At 42.5% G+C, this 15,245-nt stretch overlaps 1 protein-coding gene across 4 annotated transcripts in view; it reads right to left on the bottom strand.

Moving 5' to 3' along the window:
- Positions 1–15,245, bottom strand: part of agap1 (ArfGAP with GTPase domain, ankyrin repeat and PH domain 1) — a 90,610-nt gene that overhangs the window by 7,887 nt on the left and 67,478 nt on the right. For all 4 annotated transcript variants that reach the window (XM_061832327.1, XM_061832312.1, XM_061832320.1 and 1 more), the window contains 3 exons: positions 11,782–11,936; positions 11,574–11,664; positions 10,220–10,442 (listed from right to left, as the gene is read on the bottom strand). In XM_061832327.1, coding sequence (XP_061688311.1) covers positions 10,220–10,442; positions 11,574–11,664; positions 11,782–11,936 — 469 coding nt within the window. The remainder of the gene's footprint in view (positions 1–10,219; positions 10,443–11,573; positions 11,665–11,781; positions 11,937–15,245) is intronic.

The following is a 15,245-nucleotide window of genomic DNA, read 5'->3' as shown; positions in this document are numbered from 1 at the left end:
CAACCAGTACAGCGTGTGTGCGTGCCAAGCTGAAGTGACATCACGGGACCTGAGACAAGCAAGCCAAGAGTTTGTGTGGGAACTTGCAACAATCTCATTAACTTCCTGGTGACCAGCAATAGCGGCTAGCATCACGGAATGTCCTGGAGGCTTCTTTTCCGGACCAGGAAGGCCGGCCACGAGAGCACGGCCCGTGACCCCCGGACAAAGCCCGGAGGTGTCGCTTAGTGTGCGAGCGCGTGTGTGTATGCACGCGCAGCGGGATGCCGACCTTCTGTCCCCCGAGAAGGGAAATCAAGGCCACTGGACCCAGGAAACGCATGCCTTCCTTCCCCCACCAACACTGTTGCTAAGACTCGGAGTCTGTGTGTGGATGTGTGTGTGTGTATACACAGTGACTCCATCATTACTAACTAACGAGTCTTGAAAACACACAGCTCTCGACAGTGGAGAGGCTAATTGCACTAATTAACCACAGTGTGTGTGCATGTTTATACGTCAGTGTGTACGTGTGTATCTTGTGAATGCGCAGTCTCATATTTCTGTGTGCTAATGTGTGTCTCTTTTCACATCCCATTAGGCAGAGCGCTGTTTTCCTGCACTCAGGCATGCTGGGTAGATAATTAAACATGAGTATGGGTGAGAAGGCAGAGACGCGCACAAACACACACACACAGGCCCAGAGGGGTAAAGTGTGTGTGTAATTTAAATTAATGATATAAAAAAAACAGCACCCAGAGGATATAAACCCCCATTTTATATCGTTGCCATATCGCTACAGAGTCTGCAGTCAACTGAATCTCCATTTAGTCTCTTATTTGTCACTTGTTCTTTTAGTTCATTTCTATATGTTTTTTTTAATACCTTTGTCTACGCAGTGTCCACCTGTTGAGTGACAGCTTTGTTGCTCCTGTGTATGTGGACACGTCCTTTGAGGCCGCGTGAGTACCTCCCAGTGTTTTGAGGAGCCAAAGTGTTTTGGATTTCCTGTTCCTCACATTGTGTGTGTGTGTGTATAAACGTTTCTTCTCAGTGCTTCCTTTGTTTGCTTGTGCACGCGTAGACACACACACACACACACACACACACACACACACACACACACACACACACACACACACAGACGGGGGCCAGAGGCCATTTGGCTGCTCCCTCAGTGCGATTCAAGGGGTCATCTATCCATGACCCTTGAACACACACTGATAATCACATCCAGCTAATTAGCATAATTACACCCTAAATTAATTTAACACCACTTTAACGGATGTTTGCAACAATGAGAAGTCCAGATGTGAAATAGTATAATTGTAGTAGTCGCTCATCTTCGATTAATTATTTTAGTAATTAGATTTTTTTATTATTAGTTTTTAAATCAAATATTGCTTTGTAATTTAGATGATTGATTGGTTTTATATAGCAGAACAAATATAAAAGTCCACTATTCCAAGCAGAAATTATATTCCAAGAGATCTTTAAATTACCTGCCTTGTTTGAACAACAAGGTAGCCCAGCGTGAAACAAGTAAATGCCAGGCTTGGATTAGCAGTCTTTCCTGGTGCTTACTTTTTTTTTTTTGTGCTCCCAAAAAAAAGTGCAAAATATTATAACGGGGAAAAAAATCCATTTCAAACCCTGAAAGAAAACACTTGAGCAGTGCTAAAATGTTTTTTGTTACAATCCCTCCCAGGAAAAATAAAAAACATTTGCGACCCCCACCCGCAGCCCCTGCGAGTGCACTTCTATCCAACATTGTATATAAAGGATAATCTAACGTAACATTTATAAACACTAAAGAAAGTATAAAAGATAGATATTGAATAACTTACAATAAAAACATTAATTTATTAATGTTGTTAATCAAGTTCTTCAGGATCCCCCCACTGGCATTGCAATGCGACACCCCAATGGGGTTGCGCCCCACTATTTGAGAAGCACTGGACTAGAGAAAATGGAGTGGTTGTCATGCCAACATTCTCACCTCAATTATGATCAATATTCGTTTAATGACTTGCAATAAAGCAGGACCTTTGTTTAAATAAGCAAGCACTTGTGTAGATACTGTATGCTGTATATTGTTGTAAATATCAATTAGTAAAAAAATTGAAAATTAAATTTATCGTGGATTCAGGATATACTAAATATTATGCAGCCATTTTAAATGACATACAAGTACATATAGTGAACCTGTTTGTGCCAGATGATGTCCCCAACCCAACGAGTGACAACATCCAATACAGGGAGACCGTACAAAAATAAAAAAAGTCCATCCATCCAATTTTTGCACCGCTTATCCTCACTACGGTTGTGGGTGTGGTTGAGTCTATTCCAGCTACCCTTGGGCGATACGCATGGTAAGCCCAGAATTGGTCGACAGCCAATCACGGGGGACAGAGAAACAAAGAAACATTCGTACTCACATTCACACCTATGAGCAATTTAAACTCTTCAAATAACCTACCAGACGTTTTTGGAATGTGGGAAAAAACTGGAGTACCAAGGAAAAAAAAACATGCAGGGACAGGGAGAAAATTCCACACAGGCAGGCTGGGATTTGAACACCGATCCTCAAAACTGAGGGAGATGTGCTAACGAGTCGTCCACCGTTCCACCGCTTTCAACACATTTAAACAGATTAAACCCCCACAAAAAATGATTTAAAAAACACTTAAAAGCATTCCTCACTCTCACTTGAAGTTCACCTCCCCCAAAAAAAAGCATAGTGTGCTTGCCTCAAGGTGCTCATTACTCCTAGTTTATTTACTATAAAACTGAAAAGTAAAACATTGTGTATTTAAACAGTAAAATGTTCCCCCAAAACTGTATTTTTCAACGTAACAAAAATCCTTAATGCTACCATATACTGCCAAATGCCATACACGGCCTAAGGGAAATTAGTATAGATGCTACTCTAATTATAAGCCTTCGAACACTAACACAGAGAAGCAGCAACGCATACAAACAGAGCATGGAACGAGACTCACAGGCAGATGCTCTGTGGGAACAACTATTACTGAATCTTAGTTAAGAACCTTTTCTGCTTCCTCTTCTTAGTCCTAAATACGCTGTTATTTACTGTGGTGCTTCAAGTGGACCTCAGCGCTGCCCGGAATGCTGTGACACAATGGAGTAATACACTGAAGGTGGGAAACTCTAAAGTGGAACTTGCCTGTTATAAAAATCCAGAAAAGAAAAATAGCCTGAAAAGCTGTGATATAGTGGCGGTACTAACAAGGAACTGCAATATAGCTGTGGAGTTCCTGAATTACCTTTATATCACTATTTACTCAACAATGACCACAAAATGACACAAATTTTTATATACATCTTATATATTTTAGTATTTATGTGCTGGTATTTTTATACCCTATAATCCAGAATTCACAACCTTTATTGAGCCAAGGCGCATCAGGGTACACCACCAAAAAAGTGTTGCAAAAACTGGATACACAAGTCAATTAAACAGTTTCTGCCATCAAATAGAAGAGCATTTATTTGTTCTCTCTGTCTTTACATGCCGCTGGCATAGATAGATGAATAAAGATAAATTATTTCTTGTAAAAATTATTTTAACCAATTACCTGAAATTTGATCATTTCTCGCGGCACACCAGAAGAGCTCTCACGGCACACTTTTGTACCACTGCACACTGATTAGGAAATACTGCTGCTAATCAGTACCGTTATGACGGCCAATCATCGTCTTTTGTCCAGGGTTCAAAATAAGTATAATAATAATGTTTCTAACATGAGGACAAAAGTGCCCATGCACAAACGGAAACCCTTGCACAACTGGATGTGACCCCATGTGCTGTATATCACTTTGGCCTTTATCTAAGAATAGGCGTTAGGGTAGCACATGAAATACTCCTTTGAAGTAAAAGCGCAACACACATTGTCACGGCATAAAAGGTGCAACCTGGAAAAAAAGCTACTACTTGAGCTAATAGGTTTCTGTTCAAGGCGATCATTAATTACATTTTGAGCGGGTGTGTGTGTGTGTCAGAGGTAATGAGCGGTAGGAAACAGGGTTAAGAGTGACACTGTGTCAGTGGCTGCTCTTCTGGCCTAATTAGCCCTCTAATTAATAGATTAATAGATGGGTAAGAGCATCAGCTAACTGCCGAGATAATGTGCAGTCAAGATGAATCACCACACATCACACTTTTTGTCATAAGGTGAGCTGTGGAATGTTCTACTGAAACCTCCAGCGCATCAATTCCACCCGCTGGAGAAAAGTCAAGACAAAGAACAAGGAGAAGAGGCTGAAATCAATTAGCCTTTGCCGGACGGTCGTTAGCTGCCCTCCGATAGGCACAGATAATTAAAGGAGGTGAGGGGGGAGGGGGCGAGTCATCCGTGCGACTCGACTCGACAGCAGAGAATGAGTTAACTAATGCAAATGAGGATGGAGACAATTGAAGAAAAAGTAGAAATGGGCTGAAGCCATGGGACATGTCGCCCAAATCTCTCTTTGGGTAATTAAACATGGAGACGTAGAAGGCAACTTAAAACCTGTTTTGGTCTTGGCATCAGGATGTACGACAAGGAAGCAATACAGTGTTACAAATGCTGCGACAGACATTTATGTTTGCTCATAGCATTATTTAAATTTTTTCTTCAAAGCTTGCTAATGAACAAGGGAGGACATCCTGCCTTAGTTTCAATGAAATCTGTGTAAATGAGTAAAATGGCTAAATAAAAGCATCTCAAATAATTATCAGCAGCGCGTGAACCCATTCAATCCAAACATATTACCCACAAACCGGAGGAGGACCCCATCCCCCCAACCCACTGCCATCGTGCTATGAGTTACTCGCTGAGTGGGCCAATCAGCCACAGGGTGGGAGGATGCTTATCGGCGGCGTACATCATATATTCCTATCTGCTCCAGGAGCATGCCAGAGTCATAGATGTAGCGACAGATATTTACTTACTCATTATGATGCTGTGATGACTCAGGCATAAAAAATGTGCTTTTAGCCCACATTAGCAGAGTCTCTCACTGATGACCAACCACGAAGGGAAGCTGATTGGCTCGTGTCAACCGGTTTAATGTCAATAGTAAATTGGAGGGCTCATTAGGCGAGTTGGAGGACGCGGCTGCGGGCGCCAGCGAGTCAGTCATGTAAAAAATAATGTCTATTAGGACTCATTTAATCAAGGATGAATTAGAATGTAGGCCCAATTATTTGCACTGGCCCGCCTGTCAGGAGGCTTCTTTCTGCCAGCATGCGCTGTTTAAAATGCAGGCCGAGAGGACGAGAGGGCGCCCGCAGAACAGCAGGGGCTGAACATCACAGTGGAGGGATTAGGGGAGTCGAGGTGGGCTCGGTCATCATTGGCCATAACGGATCTCAGTGACATAAGAGTTAATATGTTCCAGCTGAGAGAACATTTTAGCTGACTTTGTTTGTAACTGATTTATTAAGTCCTCTAGTAATCCGAGCGACAAATATGTTTAGTATTGTCCGGGGTGCTTAATCTTTGTCACAATTCTCTACCAATGTGAATGACAAAATCAGAGAAGTCCAATGTGTGTCACGATCACAGAACCGGGGAAGCAGCAGTACCTCCTCCTCCTCTTTCCGACACTGCTCCGACCCTGGGGGGCAATTATCTTGTGATGTGCCACCCCCTTCTCCAAGCTGCCCCATCTAGTCCCCAGAGCCCAATCCCACCACCCTGCCATGGCGGCCACTGCACCTGACACCCCACCTCAGATTAAAAGCAGCAGGTCTTATTTGAAATCTGTTGGTGCTGGCCTGGCTTTTTCAGGATTGAGTATGGTCGTGGTCGGGGGATGGGAAATACATAATTACTTTAAGATTCCATTTATCGACATCTCTGCAGTCAGAACCACACTAAATTCATACTGGCTCTGCATCCGTCATGTATGGGCAGCTGTTAAGTGATAATGGTGTTCATGCCTCTTCTATAACTCATCATCGTTCCTGTCTGGACAGAGTAACTTTACATTACATAATCACCTCCCCACCACCAAAACTGTAATTTAGCCTTTAGTTCCTACCAAATGGTTTGACTATCTGAGTAAGTCAATTGCTTTGGACATAGAACATCTACGGCAAACATGAGCAGAACCAGGCCAAGGCCAGCCTCTGGGACAAACCGCCAAAGGTCATTTTTGGGAAGAAAAAGACATGGCTGCACACCACCTCTGTAGTTTGTAATCTGGAAGCCAGAAGGCTGGTTTAGCTGCACTGTCACTTGCTGTCCGCCGAGGCCTATTTAACGCGCTGCGTCAAGTAGAGCCTGAATGGGCCCAGGGTGCTGGTGTTGACGTGTCACTCCACAGATAATTAAAACAATGAGCCGAGACGCCAACAACACAAGCAAGGGTGCTGCAGTAGTGTGTGGACTAAAATGGCCAACCCCTGTGGCTGTTATACCATGGGCAACGAGCCCAAACTTAGCAGCCCCCTTAGCTGTGGCATCAGCTGTGGTGCCAATACCAGAGACCATGCCAGCTGAGGTGAGGACTGTTGACCGCGGGCAGCCAGAGGTTAATGGGAACGTTTAGAGGATGGCTCAGTCTTTTTTTGTGCTGGACCACAAAGGAAAAATACGTGTAAAGGAACCCTACAGCGAAGAAGATCTGTGCAGAATCATCACGACTATGTCAACAAGTATGCCTTCTCATCTTTATGTGCTGCAATGCTGAACAGGGCCTTTAAGAGTCGAGCCCTCGTTTTCCTGATGGTAATGAGACCTGGACTAGACAATGTTGTGGGTGGGCTTATGGTAAGCGGTGGGTACAAACCAGAGGTTGATAAAGAGATGATGAGAACAGCTGGAGACAGGCCTGTCACATATCTCATTGGACAGGGGCGTGATGTCCATGCACATAATTCCTCCCTCTGGCCAAACCCGGCAGTCAGCAAGGGAGGAAGAGGAGGTGTTTAATACACCCAGCCATATTAATCCACCTCCTTCTCCAACCTTCCATCACCATCCTTTCTTGCATCATTTCCTTCCCTTCCTCTTGTACCTTCAGTAGCTACCATCTATCCTCGCCTCACCTCCGAACTGTCCTTTCCTTTTTCATTTCCTTCCATCAGCCTTCTTTCATTACATAATTTGCTTCTTTTCATCATTCTCGAGTACTTCCATCTTCCTTTTTCTTGAAGAGATACATCCACTTATACAGTACCTTCCTTTCCTTTTATCTTTAGACGACCGCCTCTCGTTCCTTATTTTGCTGAGTCTCCCAGTTTCCCTCCCATCCAGCCCCAAACCTCCAAACAGGATGTGGTTGGGAGGTGTGAGTGTTGGGGGGAGACAGACCTTGACAGACAGGAGGTCAGTGTAATTGCTGCTGGCCATATTTAACATTAAGATAATCAGGCCATTAATTACCCTTTGGATCATTAAATCAGCCACTTGCAAAATGAAATTTCGGCCTCTATTACTCACTTGAGAGACCATGTGGGGGGCGGGGTGAGAGGGAGTGGGGGGTTAGTGTTCCATCTATCAGTCTCACCCGACTCTATCCCCTCTGCCTTCCCTTTCAACTAACTGCAAAAAGGCTGGCTTCGTCATCCATGATTTTCACTGAATGTGGAACCCCAGTGAAGAATTTACAATGATTTCTGGCATTCATACACATAATATGTATGTAACATCAACAAAATAGCTAACCCACTTCATAGGCTGCAACCAAGACTCCATAAACTCGTCGTAAATTGTCCATGTCCTACCAGGTGGATGATGCTCGTGAAGGATTAGCAAAGAAAAATAGGAAATAATGAAAATAGGCCTACATTTTTTCCAGGCACTAGAGTCACAAGATGAGCAGTGGGCTGTGCCCCCCCCCCCCCCATGCTACCAAAAGGTGAACTACAAATACAAAATGTGTGAAAAAAATCTAACTACCTTGAGCAGGATCGATTGTAATCAATGTAACACTGGGGCACCCAAACACACCTTCTAGTCACGTTCAACTACCTTTGCATTGATAAATAAAAGTCTGAGTTCAAACAAAAGATGCTCTGAATTACCTCAATCAGACTATAGGATTTTAGTATGCTTGACGCAATCAGTATTTTTGGGGGTGATCACTGATCAGCGAGTTTAAAAATTGATTAGTTATTGTTTTTTCACTAATCAGATACAAAGATGGAACGTGTCAATTTAAATTGCTTCATATACTGTATCTACTTACCATACCGAGTGGTACCATCTTAAATGTATGTGAACATTTATTAAGCAAGCCTTAAAAGAAAGCCCTCTCCCGAGCATTGGTGACCACCAACACGTTCTTCCACATTTTGTTCATTTAAACACACGAACTAACACAAATGTTAGTGCTACCATTAGATTGCTAGGCAACATAATTTTACTTCATATTTTGTGACTTGCTGGAAAGCCATATTGTATTTAAAGTACATAAACATAACAGAAGCAAGAATGGACAGCACAAAACGTCCTCTCCCCAGCACCCCGTGATACCGCATTCCCTCCAGCCTTGTAGGATAATACATTGTTTGACAAGAAAATGGTTTTCGCCATGATAACGGTTGTTTCCACATACAGTGAAAGGTGACATGTTTTCTGGTCACACTTCCTCTACAGTATTTGATTTGAGAACATAAAGCCCAGTGCCTGTAAAAGAGGAGACACAGTCGAGTCTGAATACATTTTGTGTAGAGTTATCACTGTCTGACTGAGATATGGCAAGATTTTATTTGACGTGCATCCAAGAAAGATAAAATTTGTCTTGTAGACTGATCCAGGCATAAGGTATGTATGTAAATTAGATGGACATAACAGATGAAATGTTGAACTGGTCTTTTATACATCTTTTGATGTCAAACTCAAATATCAGCTACAAATCTATTTTAAATCAAGGATCAATAGTTTTGTAATACTGAATGTTGGTAAATGAACAGTGTCTCTAGAGTGTATTTCTTATTAAGTTCAAGGTTTTAGTAGCACACAGCCATGAAATGAGCTTGACGTTCAGGAGAGTAGAAGCAGAAGTCATGAACAGAGCAGGAGTGAAAATCAAGGCACTTAAGGAATGGTCTATTAAATACTATTGACGGGCAAGAGAGTGATGCAGCTGCAGTGGAGCGTCACAGCTAAATTGAGATAATATTGACTTGCTCTAATCTCTACAGGGGGAAACATACATCAGATTAATAAATAAATAGGAACATGAGCAACAATAAAAGCATTAGCGGTCTGATGGACTAGGGTTAATGGGACATCAATACGCTCAGTGTGTGTGTGTGTGTCTGTATACAGTCGATGGCTGACAGATTTGTATTCATTTGCATTTCTACTACAGTCATGTGTGTTGCGCTCTGAAGCACATTTGTACTGCTGCTTCTCTGATCATGCCAACTGATCATCATATGCTGGGAAGTGTACTTCCAAGACTTCAGAGTTAATGTAAAGTCAGGAATAACTTGGGCATGTCCTGGCTAATCTCTTAGGTATGTTGCCAAATGACAACCCTAGACTACAGGAGGACGCTTCCCTTCCTCTTCTTTTCTCTCTATCCTTCTAACCTCTCTATCTCTTGTTTACAATGATGGATGAGCTATTGGTAGCTGCACTCTTGTCTCATCACCATCCATGTAGTATGGTACTAACCAGCTTCTCTTTGTCTTTCTTGCTCTCCCTTTAGTGGTTGGTGCCCTCTGTGCCACTGCACCTTCATATTTATCTGCTTGTTATTGGTGGGGGTGTTAGAGCAAACCAGTATCCGTCATCTGGGACCATTAGTGTTGTTGATAAAGCTATTTTGTGCCAAGTGTTCTCTTGTTGTTCAACCTCTTTAACCTATTTTCTCTTTATCTGCCCTCTTTCCCTATCTTAACATGTGGACCCCAAAGGGCCTAGCTGCTGTTGGAGGTTCCTTCCTTGGAGAATGTTTTCCCTTGCCTCTGTTGCCAAATGTTTGCTCACATAGGGTTCAGTTATTTTTCGCTTATATATGAAGAAAGTGATTCGTGAACTGCTGTGTAAAGTACCTTGAGATCTGCTGTGAATTGGCATAAAAGAAATACAAACTGATTGGACTGTGAAAAGGTTCATTCAGAAGAGATTTTCACATGTACATTGTTTGTGTTAGGATAGATAACTTGACCTTGAAGTGGTTGCTAGTCATCTGAAATATGTTGCGATAGCATTTGACTATGCACATACTGTGCTTAGCCCTAAACTATACCTAGTAAAAACACTGCAACGTGGCTTACCTGCTGGCATCAGGTCCAGGCTTAAGGTGACCCTGTGAGTTGGCCTCCCACACGCTGTTAACAAACTCATTGCCGATGGATGACATGACCTTGATAAGTTCTAGTGGCCACTCATCGAGGTCCAGCGAGCGAACCCGGGACAGGTGGGTGCCCAGATTCCTGTGGATACCCGAGCACTCAATACAGATCAGGGCACCAAGGTTGAGGCTGGCCCAGTCCGGGTCTGGGTGCATCAAATTGACAGCATTAGTGACACACATACAAACAGCTTGAAACATACAGAATCGTCAACCCTCGTTTATCGTGGTTTAAATATTCCAGATCTACCCGCAACAGGTGAAACTCGGCAACAGCATGACCAATATGACTTTTTTCATGTTGTAAGGTCCCTCATACACACTTTAAACACATTCAAACTTATTCAAATTATTACTTATTACAGGCTATTAACATAATTTAACAACAACAAAAAAAAGATGAGTGTAACGGGCAGGCGTCTTGCGCAGTCTGTGTGATCGTCAAGTCTCTAGATAACTACAATGAGGAATGGCACCCTGTAGAGGGCAACAATGGCTTGAGGTGATTATTCCTCCCTAAGATTAAAGAAGCGGAAGAAGGAGGACCGGACGGGGTGCTGGAGACAATGAGAAGATGCTAACATAATGGTGAAAAAGAGAATAGACAAAGTGGGGAAAAATGCAAAAAAAACTTTTCGATACTATAAATTGATTGTGCAAAGGCAAGAAAAATACTCCTGTGACCAACAGGAATAACGCCTTAGATCATGCAGGGGAATAAAGAATGACGGTCCGGGCCTTTGTTGTAAAACTATTGCTGAAAATGCCAGGCCATATGGCGAGATGCTCTTGGCCACTTGCCAGCTAATCTGCCAACCAGGATTTGAATAAATGGGAGCCGGAATCGTGATGAGTGAACTCCTTCTGAATCACCCGGAAACAGCAGAACTTCGTCTGTATGATAATGGAGACGAAGGTAACTCGTTTGCTGTGAGAGTTTTCTACATTTAGCGAGCAAGTGCGCTCTTTCAGTTCTTGTTACATAAACATTATTTAGTCCCACTAGTGCACATTACAATGTAACATCTGTTGCGAGTACTGATTTGAACTTTCCATTTCCAGCTTGTCCATCTGCCAGTAATGGAAGACTCACGAGTCAAAAGTCTTTCAGTGCTGCCTAACGTGTGGCAAAAAAATGGCACTACAATGAAGCTACACAACTCTAAATTTTCAATTGCCCGTATAATGTCAAATCCCTGAAAAAGCTCGATTATTTAAAATCCCACGACATAGCAAGGGTTCACCGTACATTCAAGGAAACAATGCTCACTACTCACTTTGAGCGTCACAGTCGGCACAGCGGCTATTTCCACGAATACTTCGGATAGACTGCAGTGCCATGGCCTCTGTCTGGCTGGTCAGACGAGACTAGAAGGACATGCTCACAAATGTCAATACATACTGCTCAGGTGGTCACAAAAGCCCTCTTTCAAGTCAGAAAACACCCTAGCATGTTAGTAACATGACCTTTGGGGGGGGACCCACCTTGTTCTTGTTGCTCTCACAGGACTGAAGACTGGCGAGTATCTGACCCTCGATGACCTGCACCCAGGAGTCACGCTCCTCATATGAAGTGGCTTCAAAATGCCACGTCTGACCCGTTAGTGATACAATGGTGAACTCAAAGTTGTCCTCTTGCTCTGTTGGGGGTGATAACACAGCAGAAAATCATCTCTAAATATCCCCAGACAAAAATATACCCAATGATTAGCTCACAATATAGTATTCATGTTCATGAGCAGCTTGATGGTGGAATGAAAATTCTCAGACATACTCTCGCATCCTTGTTCTATTGGAACAGTGAGACCCATGCCTTTAGTTTTGGTGCAGACTGAAAAAAATTTGGTTATGACATGAAAAGATATAAAAAAAAGGTGAGCTTTTAATGTACACAGCGTTCCAGTCAAGCGAGTTCTACCACTGCACACACGCATCTATTTATTTATTTATTTATTTATTTTTGGTGCTTGCTGAGTGCTGACTGACTTTTTGAACTTTGAAGTTGTGATGACTAGCTTAGTTCAACTGGCAATTGTTTCAGTTTCGGGACATACCTAGCTTTGTGTCCTCTTGGTAGTTTCTTTTTAGAGTCGCACAGTACCAAATAAAATTAACAACCCCAATTCCAAAGAAGTTGTGTTAAACAAAAACAGAATACAATGATTTGCAAATCATGTTCAACCAATATATAATTGAATACAATACAAAGACAAGATATTTCATGTTCAAACTGCTAAACTGTTTTTAGCACATCATTAACTTATAATTTTACAGCTGTAACACCTTCCTAAAAAGTTGTGACAGGTGGCAAAAAATATTGCGAAAGTTGAGGTATGCTCATAAAAAAGTTGATTGTCTAATTGGGAACAGGCGGGTGGCATGATTGAGTATAAAAGGAGCTTACCAGAATTACTCAGTCATTTGCAAACTAACCTATTTGTGAAAAAGTGCCTGATAAAATAGTCAAACAGTTTAAGTACAATGTTCTTCAACATACAATTGCAAATAATTTAGGGATTTAGGGAACACACGTCATCAAAAGGTTGAGCGAATCAGGAGAAAACACTGCATGTAAGCGGCAAGGGCGAAAACCAAAATTGAATGCGTGGGACCTTTGATCCTAGAGGCGACACTGCATCAAAAATCAACATCAGTGTGTAAAGGATATCATTATTTGGGCTCAGGAACACTTCAGAAAAACAATGTCAGAAAGAGCAGTTCGGCGCTATATCCGTAAGTGCAACAAAACAAAATACCAACAACTGTGGAGGAAGGGCTGTTCATAGCAGTCTTTCAGTAAATTTTGAATGATGGTGACAATATCTACAGACATGCATGCGTCTCCTCACAAAAACTACTGGACTCTGCTTTCCACTCAGCTCTTAGATTCATTACTAGCGACAGCTACGTCAGCCATAACTTCACTTTATATCAGATTGCAATGGCCACCTTTACTTAAACGGACTTAACATTTACAAAGTCTTTAAAGCCAACATCAGCGTACGTGAGCACTTTAATAATCTGTTTTCTTAATAACCAGTCAACATGTTCAACGTAGTGACTGTTTAGGACTGAATACTCAACAGCTACTCAAACCCATGTACCATCTGAATCATATGATCAAGGACTATTTAGCTGCTTTTAATCGTATTTGCTCTGTCGTTCTGTTTTTGTTCTGAGCACTCCTGACTTCTTCCCCTCAATATTCTTCAGTGATATAAATAAAGGTTTGATTTGATATTATTCACTGTGGCATCTTGTTCAAAATTCTCACAACATAAAGAGTTTCAAGCCGGCCTTTTGTTTGTCCTGCAAGTAAATCGCCCTCCTTGAGACGGCATGGCATATACAAGCATATCGGAGCCCTGCCAGACGGCCCAATGGCTCACACAGTATTGGTAATTACCGCCAGTGCTTTGGGCTACTGTGAACGACATTCACGCAGAGAGGCGGCGTCGAGGCAATTTGTGAACTCTGACACTGGCAACCTTTAGCGGCATAAACAGAACACACCAAATATAGGGAGGAGGGGCCAACATGGATACTGTGCGTGTGTGTGCATGTGACAGCAGGCCACCAGGTGCAATGAGCAGGGAGGTGTGTGAGACACAAACGGGGCCTTGGGAAACACAAATTAAAAGCTTAAATGTCAGTGCGCACAGTATTGCTTTGCGACACAGGTCATTACTCTCAATATCAGCCGCCTTTTACTACTTTAATAACCTGGAAAATAGTGCACGCTGGTGTTCAGGATATGCTCTCACATGGACACAAAGCACATTTTGGATAATGTCATCTGATGTCATCTGTCTATCTCCTTTACACCTTTGAGGGAGTGGTGCAGACTGGAGAATGCAATGTGGGATCAACAGGTCATGCAACTCAAGCAAGGGGATGGGAAGCTTCTCCACAGTGGAAAGTGGGCCAAAAACAGGGGTGGATCACCTAAGGTCTAACTTGACAATCTCCAAACTGGAAAGGTTAATTAGTAGCATGGCATGCCCCAAGGTCAGTCATGTGATTGTCAAGCTCACACACGATGTTGCTTAGTGGCCTTGAAGGATCTTGGAAATTTTACAGTTGCTCAAAATGTTGTCCTCTCTGCAAATAAACAATTAACAGCTATTCCAAGCAGAGTTTTAACCGCCACAAGCAGATTTCCCATTACGCTGCAAATCATTGCCTACTGGGAAATTTGCTTTATACACCCATGTTGCGAGTGGTGCAAATTTGAGTGAATGAGTGAGCTAAATGAGGTGATAGCAACAAAGACACCAAAAGCAAGAGGTAAATACAGAGGGAAAAAATTGTTGAAGAGTTAAGACTTCTAATGTCTTTGGGGTTTACTGAATATTCACATCTTATACAAGAGTATGACGTGAGAGAAACATGGGTTGTTTGGCTTGTTGGTACAACCTGGGATTGCGTTTCCCAGCCTCTGAGTCTAGATGCAAAACCACATCATCGAGTAAATCAACTTACACTTCCCAGAATGACAGGGTTGATCTACAAGATATTTCGAACTGTGTAAATTAAACAGTACAAATTATTTCCTCAACCTCAGCTGGTATAGATCCAGTCATCTATGTAACTCTAATTGCAAACAAACAAATACCATTGCTGATTGATTGAATTGGAATTGGTGTACGAAAATAGTGTGGACCCAGCAACTTTTTTTAAACAATGGAGTTTTTTCCCCATCAAATTTATTTGTGACATTGTGACAGGTGTCATTCATATCGCCATCCATCCATCCATCCATCCATCCATCCATCCATCCATCCATCCATCCATCATCTCCCACTTTTCCGGGTCGGGTCTCGGGGGAAGTAGCTTCAACAGAGATACCCAGGCTTCCCTTTCCCCAGCCACTTCTTCCAGCTCTTCCGGAGGGATCCCGAGGCGTTCCCAAGCCAGCCGAGAAACATAGTCTCTCCAGCGTGTCTGGG

The sequence above is a fragment of the Syngnathoides biaculeatus genome, chromosome 2, assembly GCF_019802595.1.
Source record: "Syngnathoides biaculeatus isolate LvHL_M chromosome 2, ASM1980259v1, whole genome shotgun sequence".
Taxonomy (NCBI): Eukaryota; Metazoa; Chordata; class Actinopteri; order Syngnathiformes; family Syngnathidae; genus Syngnathoides; species Syngnathoides biaculeatus.
This window is presented reverse-complemented; position numbering and strand designations above follow the sequence as displayed.